The 21,833-nt window shown below is 40.4% G+C and overlaps 3 protein-coding genes across 3 annotated transcripts; 1 reads left to right on the plus strand and 2 right to left on the minus strand.

The window, feature by feature from the left end:
* The first annotated feature begins 634 nt into the window (after positions 1-634).
* Positions 635-8,833, plus strand: LOC102700832 (RNA-binding protein 39-like). Its single transcript, XM_006661733.3, has 13 exons — positions 635-1,253; positions 1,993-2,065; positions 2,363-2,419; positions 2,762-2,817; positions 4,027-4,240; positions 5,039-5,125; positions 5,207-5,281; positions 5,356-5,439; positions 6,449-6,513; positions 7,380-7,578; positions 7,685-7,773; positions 8,293-8,407; positions 8,491-8,833. The coding sequence occupies exons 1-13, from the start codon at positions 736-738 to the stop codon at positions 8,524-8,526; spliced, it is 1,668 nt and encodes a 555-aa protein (XP_006661796.3). The 5' UTR covers positions 635-735; the 3' UTR covers positions 8,527-8,833.
* Positions 8,834-10,625: 1,792 nt separating this feature from the next.
* LOC102701299 (ent-cassadiene hydroxylase-like) lies at positions 10,626-13,908 on the minus strand. Its single transcript, XM_006661734.3, has 2 exons — positions 13,003-13,908; positions 10,626-11,452 (listed from the first exon to the last, which is right to left on the minus strand). Exons 1-2 carry the CDS (start codon positions 13,906-13,908, stop codon positions 10,826-10,828), a joined length of 1,533 nt encoding a protein of 510 aa, XP_006661797.2. The 3' UTR covers positions 10,626-10,825.
* Positions 13,909-17,270: 3,362 nt separating this feature from the next.
* LOC102721202 (ent-isokaurene C2/C3-hydroxylase-like) lies at positions 17,271-20,660 on the minus strand. The gene is made up of 2 exons (XM_040528419.1): positions 19,731-20,660; positions 17,271-18,015 (listed from the first exon to the last, which is right to left on the minus strand). The coding sequence occupies exons 1-2, from the start codon at positions 20,658-20,660 to the stop codon at positions 17,389-17,391; spliced, it is 1,557 nt and encodes a 518-aa protein (XP_040384353.1). The 3' UTR covers positions 17,271-17,388.
* Positions 20,661-21,833: the final 1,173 nt, after the last annotated feature.

Here is a 21,833-nt window from a genome sequence, read left to right on the forward strand (position 1 = left end):
ATAAAATCTCTTTGAGGGGGTGTACTATCATACCGTAGAAAGTGGCCGAGCCGGAGCTCCAGCCGGCGGCGGACGGCGCCGGCGCGGCGAGCATTAGCGCGAGGACGGCGAACGCGGCCAGAGATTTGGACATCTCCATTGTCACCGATACAACTAGTAGCTAAGCTAGCTAGCTAATTATCAGCTACCCACGTGTGACTGATATTTTTAAATTATTTTTTTGTGTGCAGCTGACATGCGGATCCAATGTTTTTCTGATATATAATTGCCACGTAAGCGTCATGTCAATACCACGTGGGACGAAGACCTAGTTAAACTAGTTATGTAAGCGCCAAGTTAGCCAAAACCACCGAGAGACTTCTTTTGCGCCGGTTATGATAGTTTAGTGACTGGTTATATCAGGTTTTGCGGTCAAAAGGACGAAAAAGAGACCGGACGATTGAGAGATCTCAAGTGAACATATTCCATGTTAGTGTAGATGGGCCAAATGCTTTCGTATAGCCATGAAGCCCATCTAAAAGAACATGAGGCCTAGTTTTGCTGGGCTCAAATCTGCAAGGTAGCGAGCCCGATCGGTTTCTAGGGTTTTGTCTTTCCCCCTTTCCAGGCTTCGCCATCCATCCGTTTCGATTCGCCGAGCGGCAGCTCCTTCTAGGGTTTCTGCTCCTTCTCCCCCACCCACCCACCTCAACCCCCCAATCCAGGCCGCGCGAGCAACGAGCGGCATCCACCGCCATGGAGTTCGACGAGTACGAGTACCTGGAGAAGACGGTCGAGCCCTCCGCGCCGTCGGCCAACGGCTCGGGCGAGAAGGACCGCGGCGGCTCCCGCCGGCGCTCCTCCGGCCGCGACGACGAGGAGCGCGGGTCGAAGCGCTCTCGCTCGGGGGAGGACCGGGACCGCGACCGCGACCGGGAGCGGCATCGCGGCGGCGGTCGGGAGCACCGGGACCGGGATGATGCGAAGGAGAAGGATAAGGAGAAGAAGGAGAAAGAGAAGGAGAAGGATAAGGAGAGGGAGAGGAGCAGCCGCGGCCGCGACAAGGATGGGGAGAAGGACAGGGGCAGGGAAAGGGAGGGCAGGGACAAGGACAGCGAGAGGGACAGGCGAAGGGAGAGAGATAGCGGGCGGGAGCGACGGAGCCGTAGCCGCTCCGAGCGCCGCCGCACAGAGGAGGAGGAGATGGTGAGGGAGCTCCAGAGGGAGCGAGAACGCAGCGACCGCAACCGTGACTACCGTGACCGCGACGTTCGGTGTGGATTTCTGAACTCCCTGACCTCTACTGCAACACCTATAATATGACAGAATCATCGATGCCATTTGCTTCAGCAGAAAACCCTTAGGTCATGGTGTAATTTAATATTTTTAAGTGAAATTCCTGTGATCTAAATTAGGGTTTTAGCCTCCGTTAAATATGGATTACCTTATCCGTCAATTAAAGATATTAAAGTTGCGTGGGATGGGTATAGAGCTATAGGTGCTACTTGTTGAATGCATGTAACATTCTCTTCAAAGCTTAGTAATTATGTGTTGAATCGTGTTCTGCTTGTTCTTGTAACCTTCCCTGGCATGTGCATGGAACATAGCGATGGTTATCTCTAGTAATCTGCATAGCTGCTAAATGCTTGTCATAGTTTAATGTTATTATATCATCTAGGTTTGTCAAATTTGAATATTGAACATTAATGTGGGACTCACAGAGAGAATATGCTATATCAGACTTCAGATGGTCTTGGCATTGGTCCTAACTAAGGATGTGGGTCATGAATCTTCAAATTTTCTTGTGATGCATTTATATGTTAGCAACTGGGCTTGGCTGCTAGCCTACTAGTAAGGTTGAGGGCTCTTACAGATAACTGATGTTTTTGTGATTATCAAGGGTTTCTGATTCGCACTGATTAAGCCATATGTAATTTTCTATTTTCTATTCATCATCATTTGATGTGTATATCATGCTGCTTTTTCTGTGCTCAAGTTTCTTTTTCTTGGCAGACGTCGGAAAGATGATGGTGCAGAACCAGAAGCTGATCCAGAAAGGGATCAGAGGACTGTATTTGCCTTCCAGGTTGGTTTTACAAGTAACTTTACTTATAACTCCCTTATCCAAAAATATAGCAACTTCTAGCATTCAAAATTTATCCAGCAAATTCTCCATCTACTCCCTCATCTCAACCAATCAAAACCATCGCCCATTTTACTTTTCCTCCTACTTCCTCATCTCAACCAATCACATCCATCCCCCATTTATTTTCACCTACTTTCTTAATAGCTGTGCCACCCTCCAGAAGTTCTTATTTTTTGGGACTGAGAGAGTTATTTTCCTGCTTATGCACTATGCTAATGTTCGTCAATGTTACTGTAGCTATCTTTGAAGGCAGATGAAAGAGATGTCTATGAATTCTTCTCAAGAGCAGGGAAGGTGAGAAATACACAATGTTTACATCACACTTCCCTTATTTGAAAATGTTTCCATGTATAGTATTCGTATCTTTGTGTCATAGCAGTGATCCACACAGACTTGGACAGCTTTTTTATTTATGTTGATGTTGCATTAAATATGAGGAATTGACACACATTGGGTTCTTCACTTGTTTATTGACTTCACTCATCACTTGTGCTAAAATTATGTGATTTGTGATTGTCAACTGTAGTGATAGAGTAACCTTTTGTAGCCATCTATTCCTTTCTCTGATTTTTAAGCTTTCTGGTCGTGGTATTAAATACCCAGGCATCTAATTATTGCTCTTACTCTTCTGTGAAGGTCCGTGATGTTCGCCTTATTATGGACAGAAACTCACGGCGCTCAAAAGGAGTCGGGTGAGTTGTTGTTTGCTTTTTGTTTGCGGTGATATACATTCTTTTCAATGGATAGTCTCTCTATAATGTTCATGTGTTCTTTAGCTTTAACAGTTTGAATTCCAGAGTACTGAGCCATCAATACGTGTGCCATGATTTTGACTCTTCCATAGGATTTTTGTTAGTCATGTATGGCTCCTTGCTTCCACTAACGGACTAACCACATACAACAAACTTTGAATGTGGGCACATGTAATCAGATCACCAATCCGTCGGTTGATAGAACCTTTTGGGAATATTGCGAGCTTTAATAAGCTAGAGACATGTCATACTTACGTAGTTATGTGTGCTACTTCGGAACAAGTGCACAAATGCAAACCAATCACATTACAGAAGCAACAGAAATCTTTCTAGGATCCTCTATGTAAACTAGAATTTGCCAAATCTATGCCATGTTCTTGACATGAGAACTATAGCTTGGTAAAAACCCAAATATATTTCAATTAAATCTACTTGTAGCCCGGGCATGTGCCAGTTCAACTTCCAAGTGGTATGCCTTGCTTGAGTATACATTGAGTTGCAATTTTAGGCATGCTTTGTTTAGGCTGGTTTAGCTTCTTGTTAATGATTTTGTGCTATAGCGAGGACAAATTTAGTTACTACGACCTAAATCTCTTCAGAAAGCTTTTTATAAACGATTTGTTTGTTCAAAATTTTCTTTGAAATTCTAGTTGACTGGCAACTTTTCTTGTGAATATTACCGACCAGGCCTCATACGTTTTGTTTTTGATCTTCTGGTCGCATGATTGCATAATCGTTTATATAGTTCATAATTGATTTTTTCATGGGGAACATTTTTCATCAGTTTGTGATACTCAACAGGATTGCACACTGAAATATTTATAGTTTGGTCTACCTGCTGGGATTGTCGACAGTTACAAGTAAGATGGAATATTAGATCATTCTGATGCTGTCAGCAATCTAGGACAGTTTGATTCCAGATATTTGACAAAACAGTTGGTGCAGGTTTCTAGGATATAACGAGGATGCCCAAGAACGAAATTTAAAAGCTTGCTGCACACAAATGTTTAATCCAAATTTCAAAGTTTCTGGGAGCTTATTTTGAAAAAAAAAACTAACATATAAAAGATTACCTATAAAATCTACTTCCTTACAGTTTTTTGGTTGGATACTCTGATATGAGTACTAAAGATCTCTCTAAATTGGCAGGTACATTGAGTTCTATGATGCTATGTCTGTTCCAATGGCAATAGCTCTAACTGGTCAGATGCTTCTTGGGCAACAAGTGATGGTTAAGCCCTCAGAGGCTGAAAAGAACCTAGTTCAGTCAAATGTGACCTCAGGTGGAGTAGCTTCAGGTGGAGCAAGAAAGTTGTATGTTGGCAATCTTCATGCCAACATCACTGAGGATCAACTGAGACAGGTGAAACACTGAATGTTTTGTTTTAGCACAAACTGTGATACACTTTTCTGCTTCTATCTTGTTCCGTACATTGTTTCCCCAGTGTGTCCATGAAAAAACATAGTAAATGTAATGAAATCTAATCATGCTCAGTTTTTGTGTCATTGCCATCTTTATTTAAGTGTAGGCGATTTCTTTGGTTCTTCATTTTTAATGTAGGCTGGTTGTAAATACTTATATTTAACTTCTTATAACACTAGTTTGACATAATATTGTTGAGCCACTGAAAAGTGGTCCTATAGGCACATTGTCATCCTCACACTGGTTGCTGTTTCTCAAATAAAATAACTTGTGATAAAGTAGTTCATGTCGAGAAACCAATCTTCTAGGATTTCTGTTCAATAGGAAGTTGCAGCTAGTAAAAGAAAATACATTATTTTCCGTTGAACCAAGTTATAAGCATTTTTTGTTTTTTTTTCCAAATGCATCTTTTTTACCTTGAATAAATCAATTCTCTAGCTAAAAACTAAAAACGTGGTATCATTATCAGCCTGTTATTACTTGAAGTGGGATTTAGTTGGTGTTTTTAGTGTAAAAACAATAGTTGAACATACTGAATATCATTCTATCTGAAGTTTAGCCACCATATACATATTTCAGGTAAGTGTGAAGATTTTTTCAATGGACTGTAGGGCTTCCTTCTTGGGAAAGTTTTAGTTAAAGATGCTGTTAGTTTTTTTTTCTGAAGTACCATACTTTATGCTTGTATATATTTTTAATGTGATTCTTCTTATGTGGTATAATGGGAATCCATTTCAGGTATTTGAACCATTTGGGCAAGTGGAGCTTGTCCAGCTGCCTGTAGATCCACTTACTGGACTATGCAAAGGTTTCGGTTTCATCCAGGCAAGTTTCCATATATTCCCTTGGAAGCTCTGAAGGTGTGGCCATGAATCGATCCTGTAATGCTTATTATTATTCTTGCAGTTTGCACGGCTTGAAGATGCAAAAGCTGCTCAGAGTTTAAATGGTCAGCTTGACATTGCTGGAAGAGTAATTAAGGTAGCATTTCTTAATATGTAAAGATTTGTAACAATACTAAGATTCCATTGACAACTCTTATTTGTTCAAATCAGGTCTCGGCTGTTACTGAGCAGGCTGGTATGCAAGTCGGGGGTGCAACTACTGGAGATTTAGATGATGATGAAGGTGGAGGTTTGGTGTGTTTTCAATCCCTTCCTTTCTTTTCTTGTACAACCTTTTACTGGGTATTGATATTTTTAGGAATGTTTTTTTCAATCTTGAGATTATGCCGAATATTTTGAATTACTTCCTCTGTTGCACAAAGACTTCATCATTGACCCCCCTTGTTTGTCCCACAAAGACTTCATTTTTTGAGCAATTATTGCATTAAAGTTTGGTAAAGTGCGGGACAAATACCTTGGGATTTGAATATGTAGTGAACAATTGCATTGATGTTTGAAAAAAATGAAGGGCATTTTAGTCTTTTAAGCTGTGTTGGTATGTGTGAGGTAGGCTAAAAATGAAGTCTCTGGGATGGAGGGAGTACAATTTTACGGCTGTGCTCACCCTTGCTAAAACTTTATTTAATACATATTTGTATGGAGGGGAGGGATAACTGTATGCAAGTTTCCATCATTTGCACCTTTTATTACACTTTGCACCAAATAATTCCTCTACAATAGGAATGAGGGGATTGTGAGAAAAACAGAGGTTAAACTATTGAGAAATTCTTTGTTAAAAGTATTTTTGTACAATAGATACTCATTTCAACAAAAAAAACTGTGCAATAAGTATAATTTTTAAATATGAGCATGATATCCCTTTGTGGTTCTCACCAGTCAATGTTTTTTTGGAACAATAATGTGCTAGTATTGGGATGGTTTAACTTCTAAGTCCTTTCAAACACTTCCTATGGTTCTTTCTTGACCATAGGAAGATTGGTTCTCAGTTGTTGGTCCCGATTTATATGCACAAAAGTCTTCTTTTCCTACATAATTAATCCATTTTCTTGTTTGCTACAAGTATAAGCATTAGGCATGAAGCAACTATTATTATTTTGAGGCTGCAGCAACATGTTTCCGGTTGCTGCTTGTTGTGTACCATTATGTTGCATGGGAAACAAGGGAAAATTCTGGGCTGTTAAATACACCACAGTTTTCTTATAGGTTTTGTGTATTCATGTTTTTTTTAACTAAATACATGTAGGCATTAAATGCAAGCTCTAGAGCTCTGTTGATGCGTAAACTGGACCGAAGTGGCACTGCAACCAGGTATCTGCATTTGTTATAAACAATTAAACATACACCATGCCCTTTTTCCTTTATTGCTCTGGTGTTATTGTTTTTGCATGTCGAGCTAAGGTTGTGTTTATTCATCTCTGATCGTGCACCTTTGTTCTCAAATAAATAATGGCTTAGAATGCTTCCAGTAAAACCTCAATTTCTGAAGTCATTAACATATGCAAAAAAAAAATGATTGAATATGTACAATGGTATTAGTAGATTTCTATATACTTTAAATGTCTCTAGTGGTGGTGGCAGTGAATCTGTCACCCCATTGTTTTCTGCAGTTCTTTTACAAATTAGTCCATAGTATTTCCTGATATTATGGAATATTCCATATTTGGTTCAAACAAGTGATATTAGTATAATTGAGAAAAAAATTACTAACATTTTGTAATATATTTCCATAGCAAAGCATGGGTATTTTTCTAGTATCATGAAAAATCCTTTCATGTGGCTGTATGTTTAATATTTTTTTTTTATAAATCTATTGTTAAAAGAAGGATGAAACATGTATAGAGACTGTCTTAACGTCCAAAGCATGAAGTAAAAAAGAGCAGAGAATACTCATCATACCCTGAAAAATAATAGTACGTTATATAATATACAAATGTTTGAAACTGTGTTTGAGGAATAGGTTCATCCCAGCTTATCTTATATTCTTATGTCAATTTTTGCCTAGATTGTTAAATCCTGCAAAATTGTTGAGTTAGATTAGGACAAAAACTGAGTCTTATTCCATTGATTAAGATGGATTGGATCAGGCCTAAGTTTCTCTGCTTGAGTCTTATTACATTCATAGGAAATTCCATTCACCGTTTGTCCTTTGATTGCTTCGTTGTGGTTATCTGCAGCTTAAATGGTGGTATTGGTGGTGTGAACACATCAGTTGAACTACCGGCTCCACTGGCAACCACTTCTCTCATACAACCTGCAATACCTGCTATTGGGACAGTTCCTGGGATGCATCTTCCTGCTACCACTCAATCTGCAGATATTGGTCCACCTACTGAATTTCTATTGCTGAAGAACATGTTTGACCCTGCTCTGGAGGTATTTTATATATTTATATTTTTGTTTCTGTATTATTCTCCATTTTAGATGTATGCCTTAAAGATTTATGCATCTGACCATCTAATTGAATATTCATTTTTCACAGACGGATCCTGATTTTGATTTAGATATTAAAGATGATGTTCAGGATGAATGTTCAAAATTTGGTGCAGTAAATCACATTTTTGTTGACAAGTAAGTAACTGGCTGACCTCTTTGGCAAATTATCTTAAGCTTGCTAGGATAAGCATACTTTAGTCATCAACCTAAAAACTTATAGCAACAGGCAAACTACTACCTCGTTTCAAGTTATAAGATGTTTTGGTTTTTCCTATATTTATATGGATATTAATGGATCTAAATATATTTATAGAAATATCCATTCGTTCATAGATAAATCTAGGAAAAGCCAAAACATCTTATTACAAATTGAGGTAATATATATTTGCCTCAGCTATATGCTCAGACTCAGTTACTTGCATTAGATACATGTATTCATGCCATCTACGGCTTCCTGTTAATCCTGCTAGATATTTCAATTTGCTACTAGCTTTCTTTAGGCACTGGGCTGTGAAGGTTCATTGTCAGCGCAAATATGCAATGCAATTTCAAGCCAATTTAACATGCCTACAGCTATAGAACGGTTAACATGGTGCTGTCTGGCTTTCAACTCTGAATCAGTTCACCTTGGTTACTGTCGCTATTTTGGAACAGAAATACTGCAGGCTTTGTGTACCTGCATTTCGATAGTGTAGCAGCGGCGACAAATGCTCAGCGTGCACTTCATGGTAGATGGTTTGCAGGAAAGATGATTACAGCGACCTTTATGGTAAGGATGCCATTATCTTGGAATTGTTTTTGTGTATAATGTGCTTGTTGCTTATTTGATTTGAAATCTCGTTTTTTCTTTAGACTGCTCAGCAGTACAAAATGAAGTTCCCAAACTAGCGGACTAATGTGGGCATCTGGCGAAGATTGACTTGGCAGACGAGGGGATGAGGTGAATCTGGAGCCGTTCGATCGAAGTTGTAGTGGAGCGACTATTATTCGTTTCCTGTAACATTGTGACATATTAGATGAATCTTTGAGTAAGTTTCATCATAGTGATGGTTGAATATGTGTGATTAACTACCCATCAGCTTTTTGAGTTATTGCCGGGTGACAATTCTTCTTACATGTTCTAACATTTGTCTACGAAGTAGAATTTGCATTAAATTGCGGGCCAATTCTTATGCATATCTTGGTATCTGAAAACAAAATTTCCTGATAGGCGGATATTTTTTTGGTAACTGATAGGCGGATATTTCAAAATCCCGGCCAGCCGAACTGGGCGTTATTCAGAAATTTATCCCATGAGGTCCTAAGCCGCGCTCCTTGCCAAAATTGAGCCTGTGACAAGAGCATCCTTAACACCCTATCTAAATTTGGTCATTTATATCTTTATTTGGATAATTATCTAAAACTGTTTTATCTTTTATATCTCTTTGTACTTAGTTTCATCCTTTATATCTTTCGTACTCCAGCAGAAGATTAACCATATATGACATCCTTCATATTTCTTTGGAAAATCTCTCTTCTAATATGGATGATATCTAAAAATAGATGCTGGAGCTTAACTTTACTCTTTATCATCTATGTTCTGCTGGGAATGGGAAGGGCTAGACGATGATGACAGGTGTACAGCGTGAAACCTTTTTAGGCTTTGTTTCTCTTTCTTTTTTGAGTAATTTTTCTTGTCCCCTAATGGCCTCTTGCTTTCTCGGCATATAGCCCATGTTTTTTTTTTTGGTTTCATGGGCTCGGTCCGTATGACAACTTTTGGTATGTTTTTTTTTGGTTAGAAAAAGGTTTTTGTTCGGTCTGTTCTCCGTCCTTGAGTTCCAAAAAAACTCTTTAAACCTCACAACCACAAATTTAGTATCGCTAACGTGACAATTTGACATGAGTATACTAGTCCTACCTAAGCGCTTAGGTAATAAAAATAAAAGTGGACCCATATATCACCTCACTCTCTCACCTCTTCCTCTCTCTCTCCCAGAGCTTCCGCGGCTAGGGCTTAGGAAGGGCCACTGTCAAAGAGGAATGATGGGTATGCCACACAAGCATCATGTAGAGATCATGCCAAATGAGATTATGAGGATAAAGTTAACAACATAGTTGTCGACCACCTGGAGCACCCATGCACCTTGCGCCTGGAAGCACGGGAACTGCCTGTAGTATGTCTTGCACCCAAACATCCCCTCCGACGCTGACGACATGTCCATTGCCGACGCCGTGCCACCGCCACCGTGGGCGCCGGAGAAGAGCATGAGGATGCACGTCATGTCGCTGCCATCGAACACCTCATCAACTTACCGTCACGACCTCTTTCCGTAAGCCATTGATCGATCGAGCAGAATAGCTACTGACGAATGCTGAACTGATGATAAATTGATCAACACAAGAATCAATAAACATGCGTCCAGCTTGATGCCAAAATCGGTCGACTTAATCGATCTTAGCGCGATATTTTAAAATAGACGAAGTATCTATAATTATATTTATATGTAAGGCATTTCTATACCTAATATTGCTATATAAAGTTTATATGTGCAAACTTTATATTATTAATGAATGTTCTAAATACATACATATATAAATGGGTTGTAGGTACTCTCTTCATATTTTTTTTTATATGACGCCGTTGACTTTTAGGTCCACGTTTGACCATTCGTTTTATTCAAAAAAATTATATAATTATTAATTATTTTGTTATAATATGATTTATTATTATAGGAACTTTAAGTATGTATTATAATTTTACATATTTGGTTATAAATTTTGAATAAAACGAACGGTCAAACATAATCCTAAAAGTTAACAGTGTCATACATAAAAAATAAAAATATAATATGAAGGGAGTATGTTGTTGGGCCAAAAATCTAAAGGGCAGCTAGCGTGTGGGCCGAAACAGCCAAAAGTAGACTACGTGAAAACTTTGCTAGTGATATATTGGGCAAACCGGATCATGTATTCATGTGTACAGTTAAAAATACAACGTTCTCTCTTTTCAGATAGGTGATCTGTACAACACAAACTTGTATGTGAAAATACTTTACCTGACTGGTCTTGTCAATGTGGAAACCATAATATATAAAACCACATTTTATAACACCTTATTTGATATGTATATGTAGCTCGAATAAGCCACATACATATTCATTTTGCCTGCTACCACAAAGGATACATGATCTATTTATGCAGTTACTTATGTGTCTCTAGGAGCAACACGTGTAACTGGGAACAAAGTTAAGCTAGTACGTCTATTTGCAAGTAGCCCAGGCACCTCCTGCATGTCAACGTCTTCGGGCAACATTCCATTGGGCAACTTCCAGTCAAAATGATATAGAATGCTAGCCAAGGGGAGCTCTACATTCGCCATGCCAAGATTTATGCCTGCACACATTCTACGGCCCGATCCAAATGGAAGAAATTCAAAATTGTTTCCCTTATAGTCTATATTATTATTCTCGAATCTCTCTGGCTTAAACTTATCAGTATCGTCCCAATATTTCGGATCCCTACATATCGCCCATGCATTGACAAATATGGTTGTGTCCTTTGGTATGTCATAGCCCATAATTTTGCATGTCTCACGACATTTACGAGTGCCTAAAAGGGGCACTGGGCAATGCATCCTCAACGATTCCTTAGTCACCATCTTAAGATAGGTTAGTCCACTGACACTATCATCCTCTGTTATATTGTTCTTTCCTTGAAACGTCTTACGTACCTCATCACACACTTTTGCCATTACTCTTGGTGTTTGAATGAGATCTGCCATGATCCAATTTAGTGTGATACTTGATGTCTCGCTACCTCCCGAAACTATATCCTGAAATAGTATTGTTACACAAACCATTATTTATCTTATATGTAGTTATATAAACTTGCATAATATATAGCTTAAAGTACACAACATACATATTTATGTTTGGCTAGATTAGAATAATTTTTTACTTTTCAGAATTTCAACAAAGAGACAGTTTGTTATTCAGAAATATAGGGCCCAATTAGAAGACAGTTTTTTCTTTAAAGATCTCCCAAACTAGCCGGGCATTTATCTGTCTGAAATTGTAAATTGCAGAAAATATAAAAAGAAAAGAGAAAAGAACCTCACTCAGCTTGTAAATAAGCATACCACTCCTGAATGAATTTATCTATATAGCATCATGATTAATTACTACAGCGGGTTTGATATTTTTGTCGCCTCATCCTTCATTCATTTGAACTTTCATATGGCTACTGTAAACTTACGTTACAAGTATAGCTTGTAATTTTCGAACGATTATATACAAAAAGGCACGCACGTTTCAACACAAAGACCATGAGACCATGAGAGGACACCCACTACATGTCTACATACACAAAACAGAGTAAGACCAGTGATACACCTCTGACATACTTACCGAAAACCTTTCGACCCTATTTCAAATCTCATTGAAAACACGACAACATGTGTGCAATTGTAAGAATCAAGTTTTGAGCTCTAGTGGGTAGAGCCAGGTCCATCTATTTGTCAAATGGTTGATTTTTTTATTACCTATCCAGCAGTTTTTTGGACCATTAGATCAACATCCAACAAACTCATAAGATTATTAATTCCTTTATTTTGAGATAACACCATGAATACTCTAACTTAAAATTTAAAAAACATATACTTTAGTGTCATACTTATCAAGGTAAAAGAAAAAAAATATATTTAATCTTGATTAGCATATGAACACATAAGAATGTTATTCCATAGGTATTTTAATAGATGACGTTATTGACTTTTTTTATTATATGTTTTACCATTCGTCTTATTAAAAAATATATTAATATGCAAAATAAACTATAATTAAAATATATTTAGGAATAAATCCAACCAAAATAAATAAATAATAATTACATTATTTCTTTTGATAATACGAATGGTCAAACACATGACAAAAAATGAACGGGATCATCTATTAAAATATATTAAATACAGAGGAGTGATTTAGAATATAAAAAAATATCAAATTTTCTATGTATCTACCTGACGATCACGGCTTTTGTATTATGCAAGTTTAGGCAACATGTTATGCAATTTTAGGTGACGGACGGTTAAACAACAAACAATCAGACGATTGACAAATACTGACTCCATTTTAAATAAATAACATCATGAAATTTTTGGCACATATTTAACCATTTATCTTATTTTAAAAACTTACGTAATTATTATTTATTTTATGGTGATGGTACTGATTACTTAATATAATTACCTATAACTTACATTTTCGCATGCATATTTGTATAAATGTTTTAAATAAAATAAATGATTAAATATATGACAAAATACAGAGTGAGCAGTAAAATTGTTTTTATTAGGTGTTGGAAGTTGTTGAGGCAATTGCTTACGAATAAGAGCACGACGATGATTTCGTTGGTAATTGGGATTGGCGTGTCGCCTTCCTTCTGAAGCCTCAGAAGGACGTCGACGAAGCACTCGCTCCCGGCCGCCGCCTCGCCGCCGTCGCCGCTGCTCCTGTCCATGATTTCCCTCCTTTCTTGAATGATCTGCTCCAAGATGTGCTCTATCTTCTTCCGGCAGGCGAGCGCCTTGCGCGGCGCGGCGCCGAGCATCCGCGCGAGCTTGCTCGACGGGAAGATGTCGGCGACGGTCAGCCATGTCGTCTGGTCCAGGGCGGTGCGGAGGGCGTCGAGGAACTCGTCGCGGTGCTTGCTCCGGCCGCCGACGCAGCACCTCACGATGATGTCGTTGACGAGCTTGGCCATCTTGTCGCTCAGGTTCACGGCCTCGCCGGCGGCGGCGGACGCGGCCAGGTCCCGCACGAGGCGCGCCACCTCCTCCTCGCGGATGCGCCGGAACGACCTCACCCGCGCGGCGGTCAGCAGCTCCAGCGTGCAGAGCTTGCGGAGCTGCCGCCACCGCTCGCCGTAGGGTGCCCAGGCGAGGTCGCTCCCGCCGAAGGTGATCGTCCCGACGGTGGTGCTGACGAACCGGTCGGCGAACACGACGTCGTGGGTCTTCATGATCTCCTGCGCCGCCTCCGGCGACGACACGACCACCGCGAAGACCTCGCCGAGCCATATCTTCATGAGGGGCCCGTGCTTCTCGGCGAGCCTCTGCATCGACCGCTGGATGCTGTGGCCCCCGACGAGGTGGTGGATGCTGCCGATCACCGGCAGCGTCCATGGCCCCGGCGGAAGGTTCAGCCTCGGCCTCGTGGCATACGATACCAGCTTGGAGACGACGACGACCACCACCAACACGGCCAGAGCCAGCACCAGTTTGTCCTCCATGGCACCGAGATGCATGACCTACCTGCAGTTTGGTCAATCAACATAAATAGGCACGCTACGCTGCCTGCCATGGCAGGTGGCAACTCGGCGCTGTTCATTTGGAGTGATCTTTTTGCTCCGGTGAACTGCGGACGACGCACGGAGCCGCCGTGGCGGTTAAATTTGTGGAAAATATGGCGGCGTGCGTGCTCTGAAAGCGATCCCATCCTGACGTTAATGGTGGCAATTTAGAGATTTGCTTTACTCCAGTAGCTTGATGAACCGCTATCTCACGGTACTAAATTGTTTCTGATATCCATCTTATCCAGTTAGATCTAATGATCATATCCTTTCTAGCTAGATCCGATGGTGAAAAACGATTTAATAGTGTAAAGTCCATTGCATCGAGATATTTTTATCGGACCGGAGCAAATCTCGGTAATTAATCAATACATATCAAGGACACATCAGTAGCAGTTTAGTCCAACCTATAGCAGTGGCATAGCTTGACTGCTGACCGGAATCGATGAGCCGCCACAAAATCCCTCCTGCTCTATTGGAAGAATCGAGACTAAAGACTACAAAAATACTACTAAAATGTTGGCAGAATTATTATTCACACATCTATATCTATACTAAATAAAAAGAAGAAGTTGTAGTTTCTCTATGGCCACTTCAAAAAATATACACAAGATTGTCTTCATCAATTGCCAACCGTAAGATATGTCTATCTATTTATACTAATATAAAAAGGAGGAGGTATAGTTTCTCTATGGCCACCTCAAAAAATATACACAAAATTGTCTTCATCAATTGTCAACCGTAAGATATGTCTATCCAATAGCCTAAAATACTCTGAAAAGTCCCTCGCTTGCAATCCTATGTAGGACACATCCCTAAACCACTCCACAGTAAACACAATCTATGCGGGAAAATTGCTCTCCACTGATAACGTCCACGCTGCTGCTCTTCCGTCCATACCACATCCAGCCGTTGTTGCCTCACTGCCAATCGTATCCATGCCGGTGCCCTCTGCCGGTCATCTTTCTTCCTCACCCCTAGCCTCATCTACGTCACAGCCTGTTGTTGCAGAACCAACACTGGTCTCATCCACGACCGCTCTCTGCCGATGGTCGCCTCTGTCACCCCGCCACTTCTTCTCCATAGTCAGCCACTTCCAACTTCCAAGTCGTAATCCATCGCTCCAGCACCAGTGCCGGCCGCATCTATGCCGTAGCCTATCGTCTGCTGCGGCCGCGTTGTCAGTCAACTCCAAGCCTCGGACGTCCGCTCCAAGGCGCTGCCCAACCATGCCAATCTGCTGCTGCTAGTGATCTTCCCCTGCTGATTCTGTCCCTTGGTGGATGCCCTTTGTTTCGTATCAGCTCAATTCAATAGAAAATACAGGATGCTATATACCTCAACTGTCTACAATTATACAATTACAGATTTACAGGTAAAAAAATATACACCAATTTTCTCCTATTTTGAGTTAACATCTACGGCTTCCAAATTAGCATAGATAACACATGATTCACTGTATGGGTTATAAAGCAGTCATTTAGAGCATGTATTATTTTTTGTGTTCTTCTTCTTGAAACTAAAGTGTGTCTGAGCTGTGAATTGTAAGTACTCGACAGATGGTTTATAATTGATTTATGGAATTAATTGGCAATCCTTTTCTGGTCGAATCTGTAACTTTGGTCAGTTATATGCATGTCTGAAACTCTGAATGCCGGTAAGTTTTTATTCAATCCTAAATTTGTTACTTTGGCATGCTGCATTTGTTCACTGTATGGGTTATGAATCAATTATTTAGAGCATGTATTCCCTTTTTTCCATTCAATTATTTAGAGCATGTATTTCCTTTTTTAAGCGTTTCCTTCTATTTTTATGGAGAAAACGTGTATTGCACATGCACAATTACTAGTATCCTTATAGAATAGAAGAAAACCAAAGACAAATTTACAACAACCGCATTAGTTTATTTCCTTTAACATAGCGATGGTCGAACATGTGATTAATGTTCAATATTTTGTGTACAGTGTATATAATTTAAATTGAGATGCCATCCCATACGTACGCATGTGTTGATATCACGGGTTGTGCAGACCCACTGCTTTGGCCCATCCACATGGATAAACCGGGATTTCGAAATCTTAGCCCATCAACATAAGATGGCTAAATTGGGCATAATCGGGAAGTTTATCCCGTGGGGACTGGCGATAGCAATGGGTCAGGTTTGGGACGGGTTTTGTAAAAAGCCACCCGTCACCAAAACCCGTGACTGTAACATAAACCCATACCCGTAAACCTTCATGGATGCAAAACTAAATCTGTACCCATACCCACCGGGTACCCGAAACCCAATGGGTACCCATGGGTGAAACCATGTCAAACAGAAAATATCTTAATCGAGACATCTCCATGAGTATATTAAGGTTTGTCAATATTTAAATACAGGGAATAAGCAAATAAACATAGTCGTTTGATTAATATAGCAACAAGAAAATAAAAAAGTTACAATAGTAAGCAAGTAAAACTAAGCTTGAAGAATGCTAACATTCAGTCATCCAATCATATCGACACAAACGACCAATCATGCATCAACAATGTTCTCATGCTTTCGACTTATAATACTAAACAATAGGCATGCTTCATGTCAAACATTTCAAAGTGTTGCTAGATTTTTGGGTCCAATGGGCATCCACATGTTGAATCTAAAACCCGTACCCAACTCATAGCTTCACAGATACCCATCCCCACGAACCCATGGGTTCAAATCTTCGCCCATACCCGTACCCATTGGGTACAAAACCTGTTGGGCCCCGGAACCATGGGTCCGATTGTCATCCCTAGGACTGGAGAGTTGGCTAGGGTGGGGGCCAAGCCATTGAAATGGTCAATAACCACTATTAAAAGCCCCCAAATGTCAAATGAGGCTGCTCTTATTTTACTTTTTCAAGATCCCCTATTCTCACCTCATCTTTTCGTTTTTTATGCTTATAAGTCAAAATTTAAATTTTTTATCTTAAATTTAAAGTTGATTTTGTGGTTTTTCACCAAAGTTTATTTTCAAACCTTGGCTTCTAGATCGCTAAGAATATGTATGTAAAAGTTTTATTCCTAGGCATTACATGTCTTTTTAAACAAGATCATGTACCACAACACAATTGTGTACAATAGTCCACATGAATAGCATTGCCTTCGTGGGGAAGCGAATTATCTAAACCCATCTTTCATGGTCTTGTTTAGGGGAGCTTTTGGTAGCGGTAGCTTTTCCCAAAATCTACACATCTCCCAAATAGTTCAAACTCTTACCCATATTATGAGAAATTGTATTTTTAGAATAAAGAAAATAAACTATAAGCCAGAAGTTGGATTCTCATTAGTTGTTTCTCAGAATTTTAAACTCTCCAAACAAACACAACATCTCATTCGATACATAACTTGATTATGAAACATGAAGTAGCAGTATTATGAGCGGTGTTATATTGTGACTCATGAGTCACTTGGAACAATATGTGTAACCGGGCATAGAATCAGGCTAGTGCGTCTACCTGCAAATAGTCCAGGTGCCTCCCGCATATCAATATTCTCAAGCAACATCCCATCAGGTAACTTCCAATCGAAATGATAGAGAAGACTAGCCAAGGGCAACTCTACGTCTGCCATGCCAAGATTCATGCCTGCACACATTCTACGACCGCTTCCAAATGGAAGGTATTCAAAGTTGCTTCCCTTATAGTCTATACTATTGTTTTCAAATCTCTCGGGCTTAAATTCCTCGGCATCGTCCCAGTATATCGGGTCTCTACATATTGCCCATACGTTTGTAAATATGGTTGTATCCTTCGGTATGTCATAGCCCATAATCTTGCATGTCTCACGACATCGACGAGGACCTAAAAGTGGCACGGGGCAATGCATCCTCAGTGACTCCTTAATCACCATCTTGAGATACTTTAACCCGCTAAGACTGTCATCCTCTGTGATCATGTTCTTTTCTTGAAAAGTTTGCCACACCTCAGCACACGCCTTTGCCATTACTCGTGGTGTACGGATGAGTTCTGCCATAGTCCAATTTAGTATGATAGTTGATGTCTCAGTGCCCCCTGAAACTATGTCCTGGAACAATATTCTCGCATAATGTTATTCATAGGTGATCAAAAATTATCTTCTTTCAGCTATATATAAATTTACACGATATAATGGTATTTACGTATCAGACCTAAACTTGAGTACTACAGACATTTCCACTTTAGTGGACCTCACCACGAAGTTTACTTTTTTATATATAAAAAGAATATGTAAGTATCTGCATTCGATCACCTTAATGCCCTTTGATGGTTTCCCATATTACTGGATTCGGTCAAAGGCACTTTTTTCAAAAGAAGAAAAACAATTAGGACCCAGTTAGAAGTGTTCCAGCTAGGTACCGGCCGGAAAGATCTGTCAAACTACTCACTGTAGGTCGATAATTGATAATCTATATGTTTTACATGATAATACGGTCTTCTAAATTAATCTTTGACTGCGATTTTCTATTAAAATATCAATAACAAATAAATATTTATTTTTATTAACATACTCTTTATTACTCATCCATATCTATGTTAGATATGTTGTAGTGTTTTCAAACTAAATATTTCAAAAATTATTAATAGTTAAAATTTTAAAAGTTTGACTACACACTTGTATAAAACCATAAGAATTATGCAACTAGATGGAGTAGCCGCTAGAACATCCTTTTTGTCTAAATGGTAATCCATACATAGCCAAAAGTTACTATTTCATCCGTTCCATGTTACTGTTATAAAACTTTTATACCTTATCTAGATTTATATATGTGCTAATAAATTTAGACACATATATATGAATATATGGATAAATATAGACAAATCTAGAAGGTTTTATATTATAGAACATAATGAATATATTTTAGGACCTGTGTAGTGAAAAATAGGGCCAAAAAGAACGTTGGCCCCACTTATAATAAAATCACCACTACTGAATGAATTTACCGATATATCATCGTGATATATTGATTATACTAGCGCAGTATTGACATTTCTGGGTTGCCTTATCCCTCGGTTATCTAAACTTGCATGGCTAAGCTTGCACTGCCAAGTATAACTGGTATTTTTCTTATGATTCTATAGACAACATAGATAGATAACACACCTATGTGAGTACACATCTTGACATCCACGAGTATGCCTTTCTTACCAATCAAACAGATGAAGACCGGTGGTACAATACCCAAGAGTGCACCCACTAAGCGCACACTTTAAAAGGGTGAGATCAACAGAAATATTGATTGCTAAACTCCTATTAAAAATTTTACTGTATGTGTACCATTGTAGGCATCACGATTTAAACTTACCAAGCAGAGCCTAGTCTGTTTATTTGTCAATTGACTAATTTTTTTCTTATCTATTTACACCATACTCTTTTGTCTCATAAAAATCAAATCTAAGAGGAGACATGATCTCTCCTAGGGGTTGTTTTTTAGCCCCTTGTCCCAAATATCCCTAGTTGTCTAGACTGATTGGACTAGGAGGTGTCGTATCTTTTTAGGTTTGGTTTCGGTGGGATAGATGGAGTAAAGTCCAGCCTTTTCCTCGATGAAATAAATACTCTTACTTAAAACTTTAAAAACCAAAAAAAAAGCCTAAAGTCTACTCCGGCAAAAGTCTACTCCGGCAAAGATTAAATAAAAAAACCAAAATCACTTAGGTCTTGTTCGGTTAATTTCTTGTAAGTAGATTACACACCATAGTGTGATGTGAATTAATCGAACAAGAAATAGAGTTGGTGGTACGGAGGAGGTAATTACTTACAAATAAAAGCACGACGATCAACTCGCTGGTTATTGGGATCGGTGTCTCTCCTTCCTTCTGAAACCTCAGCAGGACGTCGAGGAAGCACTCGCTTCTGGGCGGCGTCGCCTCGACGCCGTCGCCGCCGTTGTCCATCGTCTCCATCCGTTCTTGGATGATCTGCTCCAAGATGCGCTCCATCCTCTTCCGGCAGGCGAGCGCCTTGCGCGGCGCCGTGCCGAGCGTCTGCGCGAGCTTGCTCGACGGGAAGATGTCGGCGAAGGTGAGCCATGTCGTCTGGTCCAGGGCGGTGCGGAGGGCGTCGAGGAACTCGTCGCGGTACCTGGTCCGGCCGCCGACGCAGCACCGCACCATGATGTCGTTGACGAGCTTGGCTATCCTGTCGCCGAGGTCCACGGCCTCGCCGGCGGCGGCGGAGGCCGCCAGGTCACGCACGAGGCGCGCCGCCTCCTCCTCACGGATGCGCCGGAACGACCTCACCCGCGCGGCGGTCAGCAGCTCCTGCGTGCAGAGCTTCTTGAGCACGCGCCACCGCTCGCCGTAGCGGGCGAAGGCGAGGTCGTTGCCCCCGAAGGTGAGCATCTCGATGGTGGCGCTGACGAACCGGTCGGCGAACCTGATGTCCTGGTTCTTGAGGACCTCCTCCGCCGCCTCCGGCGACGACACGACCACGGCGGGCACCTCGCCGATCCAAACCTGCATGAGAGGGCCGTGCTTCTTGGCGAGTTCGCGCATCGCCCGGTGGATGCTGTGGCTCCCCACGAGGTGGTGGATGCTGCCGATCACCGGCAGCGTCCATGGCCCCGGCGGCAGGTTAAGCCTCGCCTTAGCAGCAGCACTACCAGATCCCAGCCTGGAGATGAGGATGATGAAGACGACGGACACGGCAAGAGCCAAAGCCAGCAGCAGCAGAAGCAGCTTGTCGTCCATGGCCGGCGTCTTACACATCAGCAGTTTTAAAGTTTGTAGAGCATCCTTGAGAATGAATGAATGCAACCATGACATACAGCGGCCATGCTCCCCCAGGCCTGGAGTGGTCCCGTCCCGTGCGAGTTAACACGCGCCATGGGCACAACTTCATATAGTCCCATATCCACGCATGGCATGTGCACTTCTGCCCCGTGCCCATTCGCCCATCTAAGGATAAATATGGATCGACTCGTGGATAGTTTAGGGTCAGCTCTAGTTTAATATAATAAATTTAATTTTATTAAACTTAGTTCATTTTATTGAAATAAAATCGATCCTAAAATACCCACGGATCAACCAATGACCATCCATACGCCCATCGCACCACACTATTGTCTTGGTCAAAGGGATAGGCTGGTTTCAATGCAAAATTTATCCCACACTTTCAGCTTCTTTGGTGATCTCTCTTAGTCTAGTTGCACTTTATGGGCTAGTCACAACATTAAATCTTTACTTGAGTTTGTGATCAAGTGTGTCATATAAATTATGTAGTCATTTGTATATAACATGATACTGGCGTATAAGAACATGACATACATTCGGTTTCTCTGCTCGGCATCACAAAAATCATGTTCAGATGAAGCAATTTTCTCTCAACATCGTTTCATTGGAGTTTCATCGGCTTGAAATCAATGCCCACCACTCTTCATCTCTATGAAACCCCGTAAAACCTGCTCTCTCTTATTAATTTCATCGCCACGTCATTTATTTTGCTGATTTGACACTATTAAGTATGGATGAAACTTCTACCGTGACTGTTCTTAGGATCATGATATTAATCATATGCATGTGGAAATAACGATTTTTTCCCATCAATTTTGTGTATGTGACTTAAGTAATTGTGATTTTTTTTAAAAAATTGATATTATTGATAATAAAACCATACAATCAGCTCGCTAGGGTCATAGTATGTATAATAGGCGATCCGTATCTCGATCCTACCTAAAAACTATGATTAGCTCGATGCGTTCCACGCCCGTTCATGTATAATGATGGATACATCTTCGTTCGTGACCCATGTGACACAGAAGTACTACAAGTTGTGAGCCCATAATACGGGCGGTGGAAATGGGCCAAGGCCCGTGGGTTCTTTCATAACCATATTTAATTTTTTTTAAAAAAATAGCTTAAAAT

The sequence above is a fragment of the Oryza brachyantha genome, chromosome 10 (assembly GCF_000231095.2).
Source record: "Oryza brachyantha chromosome 10, ObraRS2, whole genome shotgun sequence".
NCBI lineage: Eukaryota > Viridiplantae > Streptophyta > Magnoliopsida > Poales > Poaceae > Oryza > Oryza brachyantha.

Bases quoted from the DNA above. Each gene is read 5' to 3' on its own strand.
- LOC102721202 (XM_040528419.1), bottom strand. From the start codon at position 20,660: ATGGACGACAAGCTGCTTCTGCTGCTGCTGGCTTTGGCTCTTGCCGTG. The intron at 18,016-19,730 runs GTAAGTAATTAC...ATATTGTTCCAG, and splicing joins TGATCGTCGTGCTTTTATTT to GACATAGTTTCAGGGGGCAC.
- LOC102700832 (XM_006661733.3), top strand. From the start codon at position 736: ATGGAGTTCGACGAGTACGAGTACCTGGAGAAGACGGTCGAGCCCTCC. The intron at 5,126-5,206 runs GCAAGTTTCCAT...TTATTCTTGCAG, and splicing joins AAGGTTTCGGTTTCATCCAG to TTTGCACGGCTTGAAGATGC. The intron at 6,514-7,379 runs GTATCTGCATTT...GGTTATCTGCAG, and splicing joins CGAAGTGGCACTGCAACCAG to CTTAAATGGTGGTATTGGTG.
- LOC102701299 (XM_006661734.3), bottom strand. From the start codon at position 13,908: ATGGAGGACAAACTGGTGCTGGCTCTGGCCGTGTTGGTGGTGGTCGTC. The intron at 11,453-13,002 runs GTAAGCAATTGC...ATACTATTTCAG, and splicing joins TCATCGTCGTGCTCTTATTC to GATATAGTTTCGGGAGGTAG.